The sequence below is a fragment of the Malania oleifera genome, chromosome 7, assembly GCF_029873635.1.
Source record: "Malania oleifera isolate guangnan ecotype guangnan chromosome 7, ASM2987363v1, whole genome shotgun sequence".
Classification (NCBI taxonomy): Eukaryota; Viridiplantae; Streptophyta; class Magnoliopsida; order Santalales; family Ximeniaceae; genus Malania; species Malania oleifera.
In genome coordinates, this window is record NC_080423.1 from 22108008 (window position 1) to 22126509 (window position 18502).

At 39.3% G+C, this 18502-nt stretch overlaps 1 protein-coding gene across 4 annotated transcripts in view; it reads right to left on the reverse strand.

The window, feature by feature from the left end:
• LOC131160351 (protease Do-like 7) overlaps positions 1-18502 on the reverse strand; it is a 133915-nt gene that overhangs the window by 37160 nt on the left and 78253 nt on the right. For all 4 annotated transcript variants that reach the window (XR_009138015.1, XR_009138014.1, XM_058115964.1 and 1 more), the window contains 7 exons: positions 18170-18335; positions 8571-9083; positions 5329-5511; positions 5134-5239; positions 998-1168; positions 785-864; positions 480-707 (listed from right to left, as the gene is read on the reverse strand). Coding sequence is in view for 2 of the 4 variants with exons in the window: in XM_058115964.1 (XP_057971947.1) it covers positions 480-707; positions 785-864; positions 998-1168; positions 5134-5239; positions 5329-5511; positions 8571-9083; positions 18170-18335 (1447 nt within the window). In the remaining 2 variants the exon portion in view is untranslated. The remainder of the gene's footprint in view (positions 1-479; positions 708-784; positions 865-997; positions 1169-5133; positions 5240-5328; positions 5512-8570; positions 9084-18169; positions 18336-18502) is intronic.

Here is an 18502-nt window from a genome sequence, read left to right on the forward strand (position 1 = left end):
AATTCATCTCACAAGAGTACACTACCAAAGGTACCATGCATCTTCAATAAATATTGTTTCTGCTATAACAACAACAGCAATATATATATATATATATAAATTCAAACATGCATACCAACCATGGGAACCCCGAGGGAAAAGTAAGTCCGTGTGTGAACCATTAGTTCCAACAAATTTCAGAGAAATATTTTTTTTACATAAGGAATGCAATTGATTTTAACCAGTAATAACATAGCGCACACATCCAAAATCATTTCCAATTTTTTGCCTGCAAGGTGAGGGATCAGGATAAGTACTGAAAGTTAAACAAACAACAAAAACTCACCTGACATATACATCATATTAAGCACTAAAGCAAAAGGAAAATCAATCTGTATAGCAGGCATAAGGTTAAAACAAACGGAAAGAAATGAAGAAAGCAGCAGCAGCAGCAACAATAACAATAATAACAAGAGAACCATATCAAGAAGAACATTTACTTGGATCCAATCATCTCTAAGTCCAAAACTCCGAGCTTTCGAAAGTAAAGTAGGATAGAGCTCAACCTCCATAATTCTAACAAGCGGCATTGGTCTTTTGACACCATTTATTAATAGAGGGGGTCCATTCGCACCAGATATGATTTTATCAAGCACTTGGCTGATGGTGTAAATTGGGATGCCTCTGACAAATTGATGATCTTCTGAAGTATTACAACCATATTTCAGCTGCAGTTGAGAATGCGTGCATCAGAACACGTTGCCACAGTGAAGCACATGACAAGAAAGGAATCTTCAGTACAAACCTGAGTTAAGAAGCATCCCCAGATAGCTTGAACCCTTCCAAGTACATCAGTCAGCACCCCCGAAAATGTACTTCCAAAATCTGAAACGCAATATTACATGACACGATGAAAAATTAACTTTAGAAAGGAAAGGAAAAGAAAATAACATGCACCAATATGACTCCTGGACAATTATAAGCCACTTCAGGCAGTTGAAACTGAGACACAATATACCTGTATCCAGCTCAATAACTTCCATATTCGTTGCTCTGTAACGTGGACAATCAGCAGAGCTAATATTCAGAGCAGCACATGGGTTGGTGACAATGGATTTCCTTGATGTTGCCTGTAAGCTTCGACTCAATCCCACAAGATAGACAGAATCCCCACGACGCAATGCAGGCTCTGTATCAGTGTATTGAACAGATATAAGCAAGAATAATCAAGAAATAACATCATTTCAACGAAGTGCATCCATGAAGTAACATATCACTTTTAACACTCAGGGTCCAGAAAAGTGTTGAGAAGGAACAGGTGAATTCTGAGAAGCACAGAGAAAACTGCAGTAGACAGTAATAGTATCCAGTGACTTTTGTGCACAAGGAGCACTTAGCCACTTACACATAATTTCTTAAGATGTATGCTATGAGCCATTTGTGCATACATGCGCCCAACCACATTACAATGGCACATGATGGGCTATCGCACACAGCAAAGTTTTCATGTCTACCACTGGCATACGTGTAATTAAAGATTCAGTTTGCTGGATTTTATTCTGTAATTTTTAGTTCAGGGATCTGATTTAGTCACCTTATTTAGAATTTCGAACATAATGTGTCAAATAGCTTGCACAATTGAGAATGTAAAGTTTAAACAGGGTTTTTGATTTTTCCCTTCAATTTTATGTTTACTTCCATTTGATTTTGCCTATTTTCTATCATTTTCCTACTGTTTTCTCTTTTAGCCATTTGATCTTCATCAATTGGTACCAGAGCCTCACTTTGATCAAGTGGTTCTGTACTGCTTCCATAGTCTATAATCGTTGCTTTCCATTCAAACCATCGCCGATCCACTCTAATCTTCTCCTACAGGTGTAACACTAACATCCTATTCACCATAACATCCTGTCATCCACAGTTGCAATCATTATTCTCTGATCCTCAACTTGATTATCTACAGCAGCTGCAACCCAGACCCTTGCTTAAAAAAAAAAGGCATCCCTGGGAGACAAGGCTCCTTACTTTGTGAGGGTAGGGAGAGGATCGTCACAGATTATGCAGCATTACCACTGTTTTTATGCAGAAATGCTGTTTCCTTGGACTCAAACCCATGACCAACCTGTCACGAAGGAGCAACCTAACAGTTGATCCCCACAGCCACAGTATTCAAGCTTTCAACCACAGCTCAATCCAACCCAAGAGAAACAAAAAAGAATTTGTTAAAGCAGTAAACAGACACTGCAACAGCTGGGAACAGCAGAGAAGATGAAGACATCACGGCCATTGGCTGAAAAATTGAAGCAGAGAAAAAAAAATTGCTTCCAGAACAGAAAACTAGTAGGTGAGCAGAAGAGAAAAGAACAAAGACAGAGAGAGAGAGAGAGAGAGAGAGAGAGAGAGAGGCCATGTAGTCCATATAGAGTAGGAAGAAGAATCAGAAAAATTCAAAAAAGGAAGTGCTGCAACATGTAGCACTTTCCTTCCGCAAAAGAACACCGTCATATACCAAACCACCAATGGAATTCAATCTCTCATCATCATCAACAATTGCCTAGCTGGAATTACGAGAGCTGCTGGCAGAATTACTGGAAGCCCCTCACCTCCCCATTAACTAGCTGCAGCCTCTGTCCAATGAAATGAGATCCCTAAATCCTCTTCTTCTTGTTTTCCCCTTCTTCCCTTTTCTCTTCCATCTTAAAGCCTAACTCTTAAGCTTCCCATTATTCCCCTCTTAACCTATTCATCAAGATCAGTTTTAGCAGGAAAAAAAAATAGGAAAAAAAGAAGCAAAAGAGAAGCCCTTGGATAAATGTTTAGCATAAATGTTCTTCTCATTTAGCACATTTCAAGTCCTTGGAATTATATCTTCTTTGCAACTTCACGGCATGCTGGTTCAGGTTAGCTGCCTAATCAGTTCTTTTGTGACCTCAAAATTAATTGTCAAATTGTTGCACTTCGCCAGCTTGATCATTTTTTATATTATAGAAATTCACTCTATAAATTTTGGAACTTTGGGAAAAAGCACAGCATCAATTTGAGATTTTTTATGACTCTTCAATTTATTTTTTTAGACACAGCCCATTCTCATTCAAATTTTCCCTACTTTGCAATTTCTTCTTACCAAATAAAACTTGTGCATCGTTGAGCTCATCAGAACTACATCTAAACGAACAACAAAAACACTTGATCCAACACCATGGATCCAACCTTGAGAGGTGGGGTCATTCAAATAGACTATATAACCCAAATTATGAAAGAGGGTAAGACCATTACAAACACCTCAAGTAGGTGTAACATTTTGAAGAGCATGGTAAGAAATTCATAATACCGCCCAAAGGAACTGTGAACAGAACCTTAGTGGTAAGTGAATCACAATCTAGTAGCGTCATTAAGAGTCAAAACCTGAAAAAAGACATTGTTGGTAGGCTGTTTTAGACTGGGTCACTCAGTAGGAGCATTGCATGGCAGCCCAAACAAGCCACAGCAAGTCTAACTACAGGGATAAAACATTGCACAATAGCCCAAACAATGTTTTTTGATCTTCATGACGTGATCCTCCCATACTAGGTGCCACCCACCTAGGTACCTTAATTTACCATGAACCTTCGCAGATACCAGTTCAATCAGGATAGGATCTCACTTCCAACATTATAAACCTCAAAATAAAAAATAGGTGAAAGATGCCCTGGCATTATTAGTTTCCATATTAATTTTTTGTCGGAAAGGGCCACTGAAGTGGGATGTGACATTCTGGATTGGCCTATGACAGGCTCAGGGGTCCCCTTGGGGGATAACCCTAGAGCAGCGGATTTTTGTAATTCGGTAGTGGAAGGGATGACTAAGAGTTAGACAAATGGAAGGGGCACCCTTCTCTTTAGGGGGTAGAATAACCTGGATCCAGGCCTCTCTAGCATTCTGTTATATTTCCTATCGGTATTTAGGATTTGATTGGGATTGCTCGAGAGAATCATTAGAGACTTTCTGTGGTCTAGTAGGGGGGATCACAAGGACCACTTATCAGTTGGCGATGAGGTTTGTAGGTCAAAAAAGGAGGGAGGGTTGGGTCTAGGAAAGTTGGGTCCTGTACTTCGACCAGTCGGGTGTGTTAACTTGTAAATCATTTTTTGAATTCTTGACTCACTCCAATTCTTCTTTCCCACTCTATCTTTTCATCTGGTAGACTAAGGCTCCTCCAAAAAGGCATTCACTTGGTTGGTTATGCTCAATAAAATTAATACTAATAACTTGCTGCAAATTAGGAGACCTTTGAAGGCTCTCTCTTCTGATGCATGTGCGCTCTGTTACAAAAATTCAGAGACAGCTTCTCCTTTTCTTTTGCACTGTGAATATTCTTGGAGGATTTGGAATATGCTTTTTCGTATTTCTGGAGAGAACTGGGTTAGCCCTTCTTCAGTTCGTGAATTGTTAGTTATTTCTTTCAACGGCTTTGGTAGGAGAAAAGAAAAGGCAGTCCTTTGGAACTGTAGAATATTTGCAGTTTTATTGGGGTTACGGTTGGAGCATAATGCAAGGATATTCAATGGGAAGAAATTAAACGGGGTTCTGGTTTGGCTAATTCAGTATTTGGCCTCACAGTGGTGCACTAGTTTGGGTTTTTTCAGAGGAATTAGTTTCCACGAGTTACAGAGAGACTGAAGGAACATTTTGGAATGCTGATTTATCATTTTTCGTAGAATTTTATTAGCTGGTTTGACTGGATAATTCCAGGCCTTTTTTGGGCCGATGTCTCATTCTCCCCTCTGTAAATTTTATTCGTATGAATAACACTTTCTTTTGCTATTGAAAAAAGGGGAAATTATTTTTTGTCATGTTTTGCAACCACATTTGATTTATTAAAAAAAAAAAAAGGAATTACATAATTCATTACCAAAATTGGATTGTGAATTGACGTCTGTTTGTGTATTTTCCCTACAGCTGTATCTCCCCCCCCCCCCCACCCTCTCATCTGCCTCTTTTACCTCTTCTTTTGGCCCTACGTCCAAAAAAATGGAATATAAACTAGATTCTTTGATCATATTTTCATAAATGCAATCAACATTGTAACCAAATATGTTTTTCATCCCTGCTGCATGTGACAAACCAAGTTTTTGAGAGAACATATGACAATATCCATGCAAAAGCCAAACTTACCAGGAAGAAGTTCCGCAGCACGAACGACTGAGGCACCAACAGCTCCCAAAGCAGAAGGATCATAAGCAACAATCGCAAAATTATGAACAGGATGAAGAAAAACTACCTGCAAAGAAAAAGTTGGGAACGTTATAAAATAAAAACACCTATGTATGAATAAAATAATTTATTTATAAAAGTATAGTTAAAACTGACCTCTCCAGGAATCTCAACCGGAAAAGCAGCGAAGGATAGCATGACATCTGAGACAGATACTGCAACTGTGTTTTTGTCAACAGCAACCAATCCCATGCTCAAAGAATGATATACAATGACACCAGTCCCAAAGAAATGCTGAGAGTGGACGCCATCAAGCATACATGATGGGGGGACATGAACCTGCAAATTTGGACAATTAAAATTGCTAGATAATTTTATCCAGAAATATTACTCAAAATAAATTTGATTCTTAAACAGAGAAAAATGTGGTCAGTGCATGTTTTTCCATTCAATGACAACCATTCATATAATTATGATTAAAGGTATTCAACTACGCAGTGGGGACACTTCGAACAAGAACACATGCTAGTCTTTGAAGAAGGCACATTAACACCCCTCAAGACAGCTGCAAAACGCAACATAATTGCCCAGTATCATTTTTAAAAATTCATATAATTCACCCATTTTGTGGACACTTCTCCAATGTTCTTTTAGAAACACACATAAAATATTATAACCGTGAAAAAGAAGGAACAAACACACAACAATGGTTTACCTAACAAAGAGAAGATGATAAAAATAACCACAGCTAGTTTACAATAGAAGAGTAACAAGAGTTATGTGAATTACATGTTTTGGCCATATCACCATTATACAAACCAATAAAAAAATAATGCGAGTATTAGTACACACACATATTACGTATATTATTCTGCTAATAGGATCCAACCTAACCTAACTAATTTCAAAGGTGTTAGATTGGGTGACAGTCCGTAAATGTGTCAGTCTCCATGCTTCAAAACACCCAAAATAATTAGTAAAATTATTTAGAAGGATACATCATCAAACTTGAATACAGTGATATTACAACTGAGAGAAATACAATATAAAGATAAAAAGAAAAAACTTTCATACTATTAAAACATCTCCCATCTCACTAAAGCTTAAGCTTTTGGGACTACAGCTATAGCAACGTGACACCAGAGCAGAATAAGATGGTCAAAACCTAGCCCTATCATTGGTCATTTCCTCTCCCTTTACTTATTTCATTGCATCTATATGATGATCGAAACTCAAATAACACACATCTCAAGGAACATAGACAACAAATATAACCATTACACCCGCTGGCTGTGGGCTCAACAAAATATAGGGCTCTTTCACCATGTGATAGGATCATCAAAAAGCCCAATGCAGAGCAACCTCGTGGGGTGAATATGAATCTGTAGTTTGTTTGAGAGTTTGTTTCTGATTTGCATGTCATATACTCCATTTTTGGCAGTATTCCTTTTCTGTGTATTTTTAATTATTGACAAATCTGAATCAGGTCAGAGGTTTTGGGACTAACGCCATTTAATTACAAGAGGAAATTTGTGTAGAATAGTTGCTTCTCACTTAGTACTTAGTAGTATTATTGTCTGATTGATATGTCAAGTTTAGTTGTCATTTGATCATATGAAGTAGAATATTTCCCAAGAAATTGAACAATTTGTACTTCATGGTAGCTATTGGTGGTGTTCTGGGTGTGGACTGGCTGCCCTGTGATCAAGAACAGTTGGCACTGTTGTTGGATTGAGATTTTTGAGGATGTAGGCAGCCTATTTATGGAACTGTCTGGTAGCAGTGTACTTTAGATTGCCGGCACTGTCATCTGGATGTTAGCAGCTGTCCTTGAAATGGTTATGGGACCGTAAGTCCGCTCCTTTGGCAGTATGTTGCTATTATTTCTACAGTTAGAATCATTCTATCATGCTGTTTTTCGTTTGACAGCTATGGAATCTAAACCTACTGTGTCTTGTTGCCTGGAAGACTTCACTACTCATAAGATGAATGGAAGAAATTAAGTGGAGGGGGCAAAAGAGTGTGACTGTTTGTATTTTTATGGTAAAAATATTACCTTATTGGCAATCCTCGTGATGTTGATAAAGATCTGAATGGAGTGTTGCCTATTTCTACTAATGTTAAGGAAATGCAAAAACAACAAGAGCAACTTGATGTTCTTAAAATTCTAAAGCCTAAATTTGATCCCATCAAACCTGAGATTTTATGGGATGGAAAAAAAATAAAATAAAATGACCCTGGCTGAAACATGATGTTGTGTTTTATGTACCCTAGGACAATTCTTCTGGTGATAGTGTTACTGTTAATGGAACAACTAGGGTGCTGCACGGTCTGAGTTTGGTCAGTGTCAATGGAAAATTCCCAACCACATGGACCGTGTGGGGTTGACATAAATCAGACCGTATCATCTTTGGTTTGATTGATTGAGGTTATGAATAATTTGGATTGGTTTAGATGGATTCATTGGGTTTGGCACCTCTGAGGCTCAAACGAGGGTTAAGGCTGCGGGTGAGAGGCTTTAGACTCCATTCACGGGTGCTGGAAGACATCGTTGCAGCTAAGGTTGGTGATTGTCGCTTGCAATGCAAGAAGTAGTTTTACCTGAGTACAATTTGCAGGTTGATGGCTGAAGGAAGTGTGATAGTGACAAGGGTGGACTGAACCATCAGGAAACAGGTGAGTGCAGGCTCATGGACAATGACAATAGTTAACCAGGAGAGGATAGTTGCTGAGGTCATTGGAGGCAATGGCTGGAATTGTCGACAGGAGGAGGAAGGTGGATTGGAAGCCATTAGTCAATAAAAGGGACTTTGAAATTGCCATCTAGCAGCTGCCCATAGCTGATTGATGGCAGCAGATTGCATTGTGGCAGTTGTGCGAAGGTGGCGGTTGAGCAAATAAGAAGAATCCAATTCAACAAACATGGAGTTTGAATATATTAGGGTTAGGAAAAATGCAAAAGGGGCTCAAATTGGACTGTAAGCAATTAACCTATAATGCAACCGACTTGTTAGGCTATAGATATTCAACCTCACTCCCAACTGCCTTTCTTTAAAGATGAGATAGCAAATTTAAAGCCAACAAACCAGGGAAATTGCTAGTGTATAATTGTTCTGTGGGTTTCTCATCCTTCCACTCAACCTCCCCTTTTCATAGTGAGACACGTTGCAAAATCTTATTGTTCTGCAGGTTTGTCATCCCTCCACTCAACCTCTCTTTTCGTAGAGAGACGCATTCCTTCCTAAGATTCTAATATCAACAGAAATTTTCCACCACAATAAAAATTTTAACAAAGACAAAAGACAACAACAGAAATTAAAACTAGAGTTTCTAAAATTATGCGCAGAAAGCAGCAAAAGCTTTGAGCCAACAAAGCAGTTGACCATAAAAGCTATTACCTCAAACATAACAAGAGTGGGCTCTATCACACGTTCAGCTATGGAAGCATTAGCTGCTGCTGCACCCTGATAATCTCTTAAATATGTGTGGTCCATGGCTCTCATATCCTCCAACCTTTTTTCCCTTGACTCATCTAATGAACAATTAGATATAACAATCCCATCTGCAGATGAATCCTCTTCCACTCGTCTTTTTTTTGTTCCAGCATCAGAATCATCCCGAGGATGTGGTTCCCCAGAAACATGTTCGCAGTTTGTTTCCATATTAGTAACACCTTCAGCCAACTCCTGGTTGTTATCTTGATGTGCATGTTCCATTAGAATAGCCTCAGTAGTGCCTGATATAAGTGTTTGGCTTGTTAAACATTCACCAGTATAATCAGCAACAGGCGCTAGTAGTAGGGAGTCATGTGGCAAAGCTGGCTTTGCTGTCCATAAACCAGTACTGTCATCACGAGTGTATATTTGAGGAGGTGCATACCATTCGTGGCGATCAATCGTGACTAGAACAGACTACAGTAAAAAGTAAAAGTGGTGTCAGTCACAATTTTTTCTCGATTTCATAAAAAATAAGACAAAAAGGCAGGAAAAGCGTCATATGCGTATGCATGTTTTGTGCGTGAGTGTGTGCGCGTGAGAGAGAGAGAACTAAGAATGGACATCAATATAACAACTCTACTCATACAGAGCCTTGATCCCATCTTCAATGAGGTAAAAAAAATAATGATAATGAAGGGAATTTATATTTTAAATGAAAAAAAGAACCCAGCTTGCAACATTAACACCATCAAATGACATTTGGTTAAATACAGTTTCATACATCGAGACCTTTTGGGACCAAATTTTCAGAAGAGAAACAATGCTCATCCGCTAAGAAATAAGAACACACAAAAGGTATAATGCATCAAACTAAACAATCTATATTGCTAGATTCACAGTCACTTTCCTATCAAATGTTTTCAGGAAATGCAGGTAAATGGGTATATGGGTTTAAAATGCTCCACTGAATGCTCTAGGGAAGTATTTCACAGGTATCTTTTTTTATCACCAATACCAAATTTGCTGTGGGTAATGACTTTTGCACTTGTTTCTGGAAAGACATTTTGGTGGGTGATTCTGAACTTTTTATTTATTTTCCTTGCCCATACCAACCTTCCACTGGGCATAATGGAGTTATTTCTTCTTTTTTGATTTCAAGTGTGACTGAACTACAATGGGATTTCCATTTTCCTAGGTCTCTTAATGATAGGTAGGTGTTGGTGCTCTCTTCATTGTTGTGTTTGTTAGTGTGTGGTTGTCCTATTAGGAGGGATTTTTGGTTCTGGGTTCAAGATTCGTCGGGGGAGTATTCTTTTAAATCTTTCTTTGAGCATCTGTAAAACAGGTCCTTTCCGCTTCATTGTACTGTTTGCAAGGCCAAGTCCCTCTCTAAGATAAGGCTTTCAATTTGTTGCCTACTCATACAGTTAACACTAACAATCCGTTGCAGAGTACGAGGCCTTCTAGGGCTTGATCTCCAGATGTGTGTACTCTGTTCTGCTTCCCATCTTTTGTTACACTGCTCCTTTTCTTGGAGGAATTGGATTTTTTTGGGTCTTTGGAGTTGGGTTGGCCTGGAACTCGGTGGAGGAATTGTTGGCTATTTCTTTTACAGGATTCAAGAGTAGAAATGATCCGGCTTTATGGAGGTGTGGTTTTTCTCTGTTTTTTGAGGTATACGATCGGACTGGATACCTATGCTTTTACAGGGAATAAGATGTCTTGGTCTATACTCTGGGATAGGATTCATAAAATGGTTTCATTGTGGGCTTTTGCAACTGGCTGTTTTAGAGGGATGTGTTTTACAGCCTGACTGTCAGGGACTGGATACCTATGTTCGCTCATACGAGGATTTCTTATGCTCCTTTTTTACATTCTTTATTCTATTAAATCTTGATATACATTGTTGGCCGACAACCCAATAGCTTAAGCTTTTAGGTAAAGTGGTAATTTAACATGGTATTAGAGCTGGTTACCAAGAGGTCCAGGGTTCTAGTCTTGTTGCCCGCGTTTATTGTAAGGTGTTTAAAACAATTATTGTGTTCCCTATCATGGTGTTATTTATTGTGTATTTATCTCTCCATGAGCTGTCAAGCTGCACATGCGGGGGAGTGTTAAAGCTTGATATACATTGTTGGTCCACAACCTCATAGACTAAACTTTTAGGTAAAGTGGTAATCTAACATATTCATCAATGAAAACTCTTCTTTTTCTATCCAAAAAAAAAGTCAATGGATGAACATTTTCAATGCTATAACACATGGATAAAAATTGCCCACAAATACGCAAAACATATCAAAAAGCGAGTGAATTTCTTGCAGAGAATTACCCATCCGTACAGCCTGTACTCATGCTCTTAGTTGAACTTCAACACTCAATGGTGTTATAAGCATTGGGAATGCGATAAGAATATTTTGGTCATTCCTCAGGAACTTAATTGTTATTTTAATCCTTATAATAAGCTCTCAACATGAACATACCTCTTCACCTTCTCATCCTCCAATTTCTCTTTCTTAGCAATAAAAAGGGAAACAAGAAAACAAAAACAGCACGCATCAATGCATGGAGTAAAGACACGATTTGACAAATAAAATTTCTTTAAACATTGAATTTCATACAGTGAACCCAAACATTTAGGACTCAAGGCCTTCTTGACTCAACCATCATCATAACCCTCCTCCTCGTCCACCTTTGACTTCGTGTACTACTACTACCACCACTGCTACTACTGGTCTACTACACATTAATCATCATCATCACATCATTTTTAACTTCATCTTGTATTACTACTACTCGACAGGAAGCAAGGAATGATGAAGCATCCGACAAGAATCGACATAAAGATCAAAAGCGGAATAAAGATTTTTTTATTTGGATCAGCAAAGAGATGTTTTATTAAAAAGAGGCATCAAGGGGATGCCGCCCAAGTGCAAAGGAAACAACAGGATAGATAAATCCCTTACTGAAAATATCAAGGAAATCAAAGATCACAAAGGAGTACCTCCCAACCAGATCAGAATGCCAGCTAGAGATCATCGCAATCCAACAGTCCATGACAACCTGAATGGGAGAAGCAGTTCCTTTAGAGGCGCTCTTTTGTTTCTTTCCCTCCACACCATCCCAAAAAAATAAAAAAGCAAGGGGGCAGGGGAAAAGACTTTCTTCCTTCCTTGCCTGATCTGATAAATTTCCAAGCCCACAGTTCACCATCCACTGTAGCTTCACCCTTCACTGTAGCTGCAGTGACCCACTTCTGTTTGACCTGTTGACCATGGAAATGGCAAGATTCCCTTTTGTGGCCTAGGAGCATTGTAAAAATGTGATTAACCATTTCCACCAGCTCCATGGAGTAAGGATCCTCCTAAGAGTTGCTTCTCAATTGAAAAAAAAACAGCCATTGTAGGGGCTGAAATTGGATCTTATACAGACAGCTGTAAAAATCTTTTAGATTATCAAGCTCCCAATCAAAAGAATTTCTTTAAAATGGAATATTCCAAGCGATCCCCTTATTGGTGAACTCCACGTGTTGGCTAATGAGGGCATCCTTGTCGCAAGCTAGCTTGAAAATGGAAGGAAAGAAGTGTTGAGCTGAGATTGCCACCCCAAATATCATGCCAGAAAAATCCATCCTCTCCATTCCCCACATGAAAGTAAATGCGAGAGAATAATTTCTTCCATACTCTCCTAATCTATCTCCAAACACCTTCTCCATGAGCTTCCTTCGATTCTTTAGAGGTCCAACCATTATGATGGAGTGTTGGACACCATACGTGGTAGATATGACATCCCTCCAAAATTGGTTTTCCTTTGTCATAAATCTCCAAGGCCATTTCCCCATGAGGGACTTGTTAAAGGAGGCCAAGATTACACTTCTACAAAGGTTGTTTGGCCACCCCCAATTTAACAAGACATTTTTTAACATCACCCATGTCCCCCAAAGGAAATTTCTTTGAATATCTTCCAATACGAGAGAAAGAACTAATGTCTTGTTCAGGAATCTCGATTGAAATATCCCTACATGGTAGTATTTTTTGTAGAAAAAGTATTCTTGTTTATCTCGACGAGCCTCGATACAACAGAAGAAAGAGTTCACGAATTACTAAATATGGGACTATAGAGGCACATTTAAACATCAAAAACAAAAAAATAAGATGGCTAGTGCACTTGGGATAGGGAAAAGAGAAATGTAATAAGCCGGGAGGTTGGATAAAGCATGAGTTTGAGTCTACCACCTAAAACAAAAAATTCATTTTTTCCCAACCAACAAGTTTCTTCTCAAACTTGCCAACAATGGGGTCCCAAACACCCTTATCCTTGAAATTGGATCCTAAGTGAAGACCAATGTAGGTAATAGGAAAGGCTCCAAGCTTGCCTAAAAGACCTTGAAATTGGTCTAGTCTCTAGTACTCATAATATTATCACAAAAGTACTAGCTAATAGGCTGAGTGCGGTGCATGATAAGACTATATCTACTGCTCAAAGTGCACTTATAGGGGGATAGACAAATAGTGGATGCTATTTTACCGGCCAATAAGGTGGTGAAAAATATTAATAGGAGAGAGAAGAGGGGTTCATCTTTAAATTGGATTTTGAAAAAACCTATGACGGAATTAGTTGGGAGTTTCTTGGATAAATCTTTGTGAGGAAAGGGTTTTGGCGAGTATTGGCGATCGTGGTTAAGGAGTTGCTTGGCTAATGTGTGGCTCTTCCCACCGATTTCACGGTGTATAACGGTATCGATATCCCAAAAAACCATTACGTAACAGCATTACGTAACGGTCGCGGCCTTTATTTAAAACCATGGGAATTAGACAAGGACATACACTCCCCCCCTTTTGTTTGTCCTAGGTAGCTAATGTTTTAAGGAGGATGGTGGATAGGGTTGTGGATCGACAGTTGGTGATTGGGTTGGTAGTGCGTAGAGAGAGAGTGGTGATTTCTCATCTTCAGTATGCAAGTGACACCATCTTCTTTTTAGATGATCATAGCCCTTCATTTAGAAGTATTTTGGGTATCCTCCAACTTTTTAAAAGGGTGTGAGGCTTAAAATTAACATGGGGAAAAATAGTTTAGTAGCTATAAATGTGCCTATTGAGCAAGCTAGTGACTGGTCTTTTGATGCAGGGTGTGGTCTTCTAAATTGGCCTTTGACTTATTTAGGGGTCCCTTTGGTGTGGAGTTCGGGGGGCTATAATCCAAGATTTGTGAAGTTTTGGAATCCAATAGTAGAAAGGGTCACCAAGTGCTGGAAGGAAGCTCTGTTTCCCTTGTGGATAGAATCACTTTTATTCAAACTTGTTTGTTTAGTATCCCATTGTATTATTTGTCTATTTTAAGATTCAAAAGGGTACTGCTAATAGGATAGAGAAAATTATAAGAGATTTCTTGTGGTCTAGAGCTGAGTAAGTTGGGAAGAGGTTGCAAGTCTAAATTGGAGGGAGGGCTAGGTTGTGTAAAGTTGGTGTCTAGAGCATCACTCTTTTAGCTAAATGGTTATGGCATTTTACCCTAGAAGATTATTCCCTTTGGCAGAGAGTTATTAGAAGCAAGAAGAATTGGTGGGATACCAATGCTAGTTAGCAAAGTTCTTCAAAGAGTCCATTGAGATCTATCTCTCAGATTTATCCCTTATTAAATCCTCACACTAAATTTGTGATGGGGAAGGTTCCCAAATTTGTTATTTGAAATAACAAATCCCAAATTTGTGATGGGGAAGGTTCCCAAAGAGTCTCTTGATATAGAATTAAATCACCAACCTGGCAGCTTCAAGCCTCTCCCAAATCTAAGAACCCTCCCGATTTGTCATAATTCACCAAACATTCCAATCTATTCAACTCCCTACTTCTGCCTTTCTTTCAAATGTTTCCAAGAGATTTTTTTTCCCAGAAGTTGCGCCTTCTTCCCTTCTTTTCTTCACAATTTTCTTTCCCTTCTTTTCTTCACAATTTCCTCAAATAATAACATCGCTCTATCCGCAAAGCATTTGAAATAGAACCCAATAACCTTGCTAATCAAATTCATTTTGCAGAGCAGCCAATTACCTGCAGTCTTGAGAGGCGGCAATCTTCAAGTTCCAGCTCAGTGTGTCTACTACTGCAGCAGGGATATTTGCCATATTTTCCTCCACTGAATCTGGTTTCAGAGGCTCCCCAAGAAGATGCTCATCAGCCAAGACAGAGTTAGCTTGCTCAATGTGGCCTTGCTGGACCTGCTACAACATAGAAATTCCAAAATGGACCTGCGTGTCCAAGAAAAGTGATGGCAACAAGCTTTCCAGATGGAAGGGAGGAAAACCCAGTACGCGAGAGGCTGGAGACGAAAGGACTAGGCGGCTGGGCTTGAACTTGAGGGCCTAGCAGAAAATGCAGCCCACAAGTAGCTAGAACTAGCACAAAAGGATGGGCAGATGACGGCTAGGCCCAGGAAATCCAAAAAGGCAGTTGGTAGGGCTCTGCTACCCTTGGCAGCTTCTAGGATGAGTTGGAACACATGCGAAGGATCATGTGTCCTCACGCACCTTCTCCACAACCTTCCTCTGCAACTTGGCGAAGGAGAGCATGATGCAGCCACCACTATGAGGGTAACCACAACCGACCTCCTAGAGAGACCAAGTCCAAGCTCCTTTGAGGTTGAGTGATATCTTTGACTGGTACAGTTCAATCATCAACTTCAACTACACCTTGCAGTGATCTGGTAAGCTAGGGATCACTCTACTACCCAGATCCTTCATAACACTGAGGCAATGCCCAACCTTTCACGTCGAGGCCTTCTGAGATGGCAATGACCATCCAGTCACCTGCGTTGATTTCTGTTAGGGTGAGGAACTTGCCAAAGCTGTTTTCTTTGAGTCAGAGCAACAAGGTCTTCTCCTTCAATCTCAAATGCACAGCTAAGAGAGAGGAAAGAATGTTATCGCCGAGAGAGCTCCAGAAATCTTTCAAAGCTGCCAGGAGCAACTCGATTTCCCCCAACTCGAGGAAGATGGAGACCATCCTGCCTTTTCAATTTTCAGTAATCATGAGGAGGTCGGCCTTCTCGCAGTTGAGTGTCAAGTCAAATGAATTCCCCCCGACAAATATGGCCAACCTGCCATTGCATTGCATGGTGGAGAGAGGAGAGAGAGTTTGTCCTCACTCACACATACAATTAATGAAGTTAAGGAATAATATGAACAGTAGACAATAACAAAATCCTAAAATCATCATACACCACAAGTCATCACCCAAAAGTGATAGCTTGAGCTGCCTGTGGGCTCCTTGGAACTCATTTATGCACCAAGATCTCCCTATTACACTACCAACGTAGGAAGTGGATCATTACAAACAATCACCATTAATTTCCCATGCCCTCATCTTGCTCAGCATGGAAAAAATCAAACGGAGTACGACAATCAACTGCTGATCAATCAAAACCCACCACTAGCTCACGGTCAACCCCAAAATGACAACGCAGCCACCTAGTAATGGGCCTTGGTCAGCTCTGATACCATATTGCCACAAGTTAAAGCAATTAGCCCAAAAAATTTAGGGCTAGCCAACTGATCCAAAATGTTCCAGCCAAGTAGATTGTAAGCTAGCCCAAACTTGACAAAGAGAGCTTCCATGCCCAACTGTCACACAATCTCCCCCACTTAAACATGACATCCTAGTGGTCAGTGAGGGGATCCTCATCCCCACTTTTTCTTTTTAAGGGGGGGAAAAATTCTTTGTTGAAACTAGCAAGGAGAAACAGATGAAAAAAAAAAGGGGGACAAGAAATTAACACAACCCGTACAAGAAGTCCTCACCGATGAACAAGAAAAAAGAAAACTAAAAACCAGCTATACTTAATAAAGTCACCAAGTCTCAGCTGGTAACCTGAAAACACCAGCCCTTGAAACAGCCTGCACTATAAGACCAGAGAGAAGCCAAGTACCACTCTGTCCCAAAGAAGACCTCAACAGCCAATTAACATTATTTCCCTTTCCAAAACCACAATAAAGAAACAGTCAAGAGCTCCTCCACCAACTTCAGACAAACACAAAATTCACAGACGACTCCAAATAGTGTATTCCACACACGACAAGCAAATGAATAGTGCATATAGAAAGGAGATTTGCATCCTGAGAGCTACTCCCACACATAAGACACACATCTGGACAAAAAGGCTTTAGAAGGCCTCGTACTCTGCAGCTGAATGTCAGTGTTAACTCCATTAAGGGCCGCCAGCAAACCATGGCTTTTATCTTATAACTTTAGCGCCCCAGAGTACCATATACCCCTCCCTGTTTTTATTATTTCAGTGAAGGAAGTTCTTAGTGCCATGCTGTCCAAAGCTACATTAGCCAGACTTCTTGACAAGCTCAAGGTGGCTATAAGTGCGAGAGAAGTTATTATTTTGTTCCTCTTCTTTGTTATTAGGGTAAAAGATACTCACCTCCCCTAAGGTTTGCCAAAAATACAAAGACCTCCCCTGAGGTTTCAAAAATGTCATAGACCTGCCCTAAGGTTTCAAAAATACCACATACCTCCCTCAAGGTTTGCCAAAAAGACACAAATCTCTCCTAAAAAAACTTGTCTTTGGCAAAATACAAGAGAAGGTTTGTATCTTTTTGGCAAACCTCACGTGAGGTTCTAGAATTCTTGAAACCTCAGGGGAGAACCCTAGAATTTTCAAAACCTCAGGGGAGGTCATTTTCTTTTTGTCAAAACTCCGGGAAGGTCATTGTCTTTTACCCTTGTTATTATTTGGCCCAAAAAAAAATGTCAAATAAGAGAGAATATAATGTGCAAAGTAAACAATAAGACTTCCTCCTTAAATAAATAAATAAAAATTATAGTTAAATATGGAAAGAAAAAGAAGTATATCAAAGCAGACTTCTAATCACACCAAAAATTGCATCAAAAATTCCCCCAAAAATTATCAAAAGAAAAGGCTGAAATTAATGCCAAAACAGGTTATACACCAAACAATGATAAAGACATACCCCTTCCATTAAAAGGATCATGCATTCCTCTCCAAATAAATTCCCCAGAAAAAACTGCACATCCCTGTAACCTACTATGAAAGAAGCATGCAGAAAGCCTTCAGCCGGTGCTGGACAAACTCAACTCTCTCCAAACAAACCAGCTACAAAACAATCTACTCAAGAAAGTGAGCAACTGAACAATGCCCAAAAAAGTGAAGCATTCCCAGAATTCTCAAGGACATAAAGAACCATGTACAAGGATAAGGTCTTATAGGGGCATCCTATATGGCAAGTTAATAGATATCTGGTGAAATATGTCGTAATAACTTATCATATTCACCATTAAAAGGCAAATCTTAAGAGCTAATAAAATGAGATTTTATTAAAGAAAGAGACATCAATTTATAAGTTTTAAAATATAAATTTATTCAATTTATAATATTCATGCCTTAACATGTATTTACCTCTCAACCCCACTTTTCTCCCTTACTTAGCTATCATACATGCAATCACATGTGCAAAAGCACACGTGCGCATGCACATACAAACACACACACATACACACACATATATATACAAAGTGTAATGAAGGTAATAAGGGATCATGATCCACCTTCCTTCTATGCCGATCCATGTAGCTTATATATTCCAATGGCACTCGAGCACCTCTAGGCAACTTGCATAAAACAGAGACTAGTTCTTCAAGCCGGGATATCTCTTCACCAGCAAACTTCTTGATGATAGCATGCCGAGGAACTCCCGCTCTAAAAAGCATATATCTGAATTGCAAAAAAAAAAAAATGAGGGGCAGCAAAATGATTAAAAACATATTGTAGAGAAAAATGATCATTTCTAGAAGGCTTTCCTTTCAGAAGCACCATGATCTGTAAACTTTTGTAAGAAATTCAATCAGAAAAATTCAGATCTTAAATAGCACCAGTCAAAA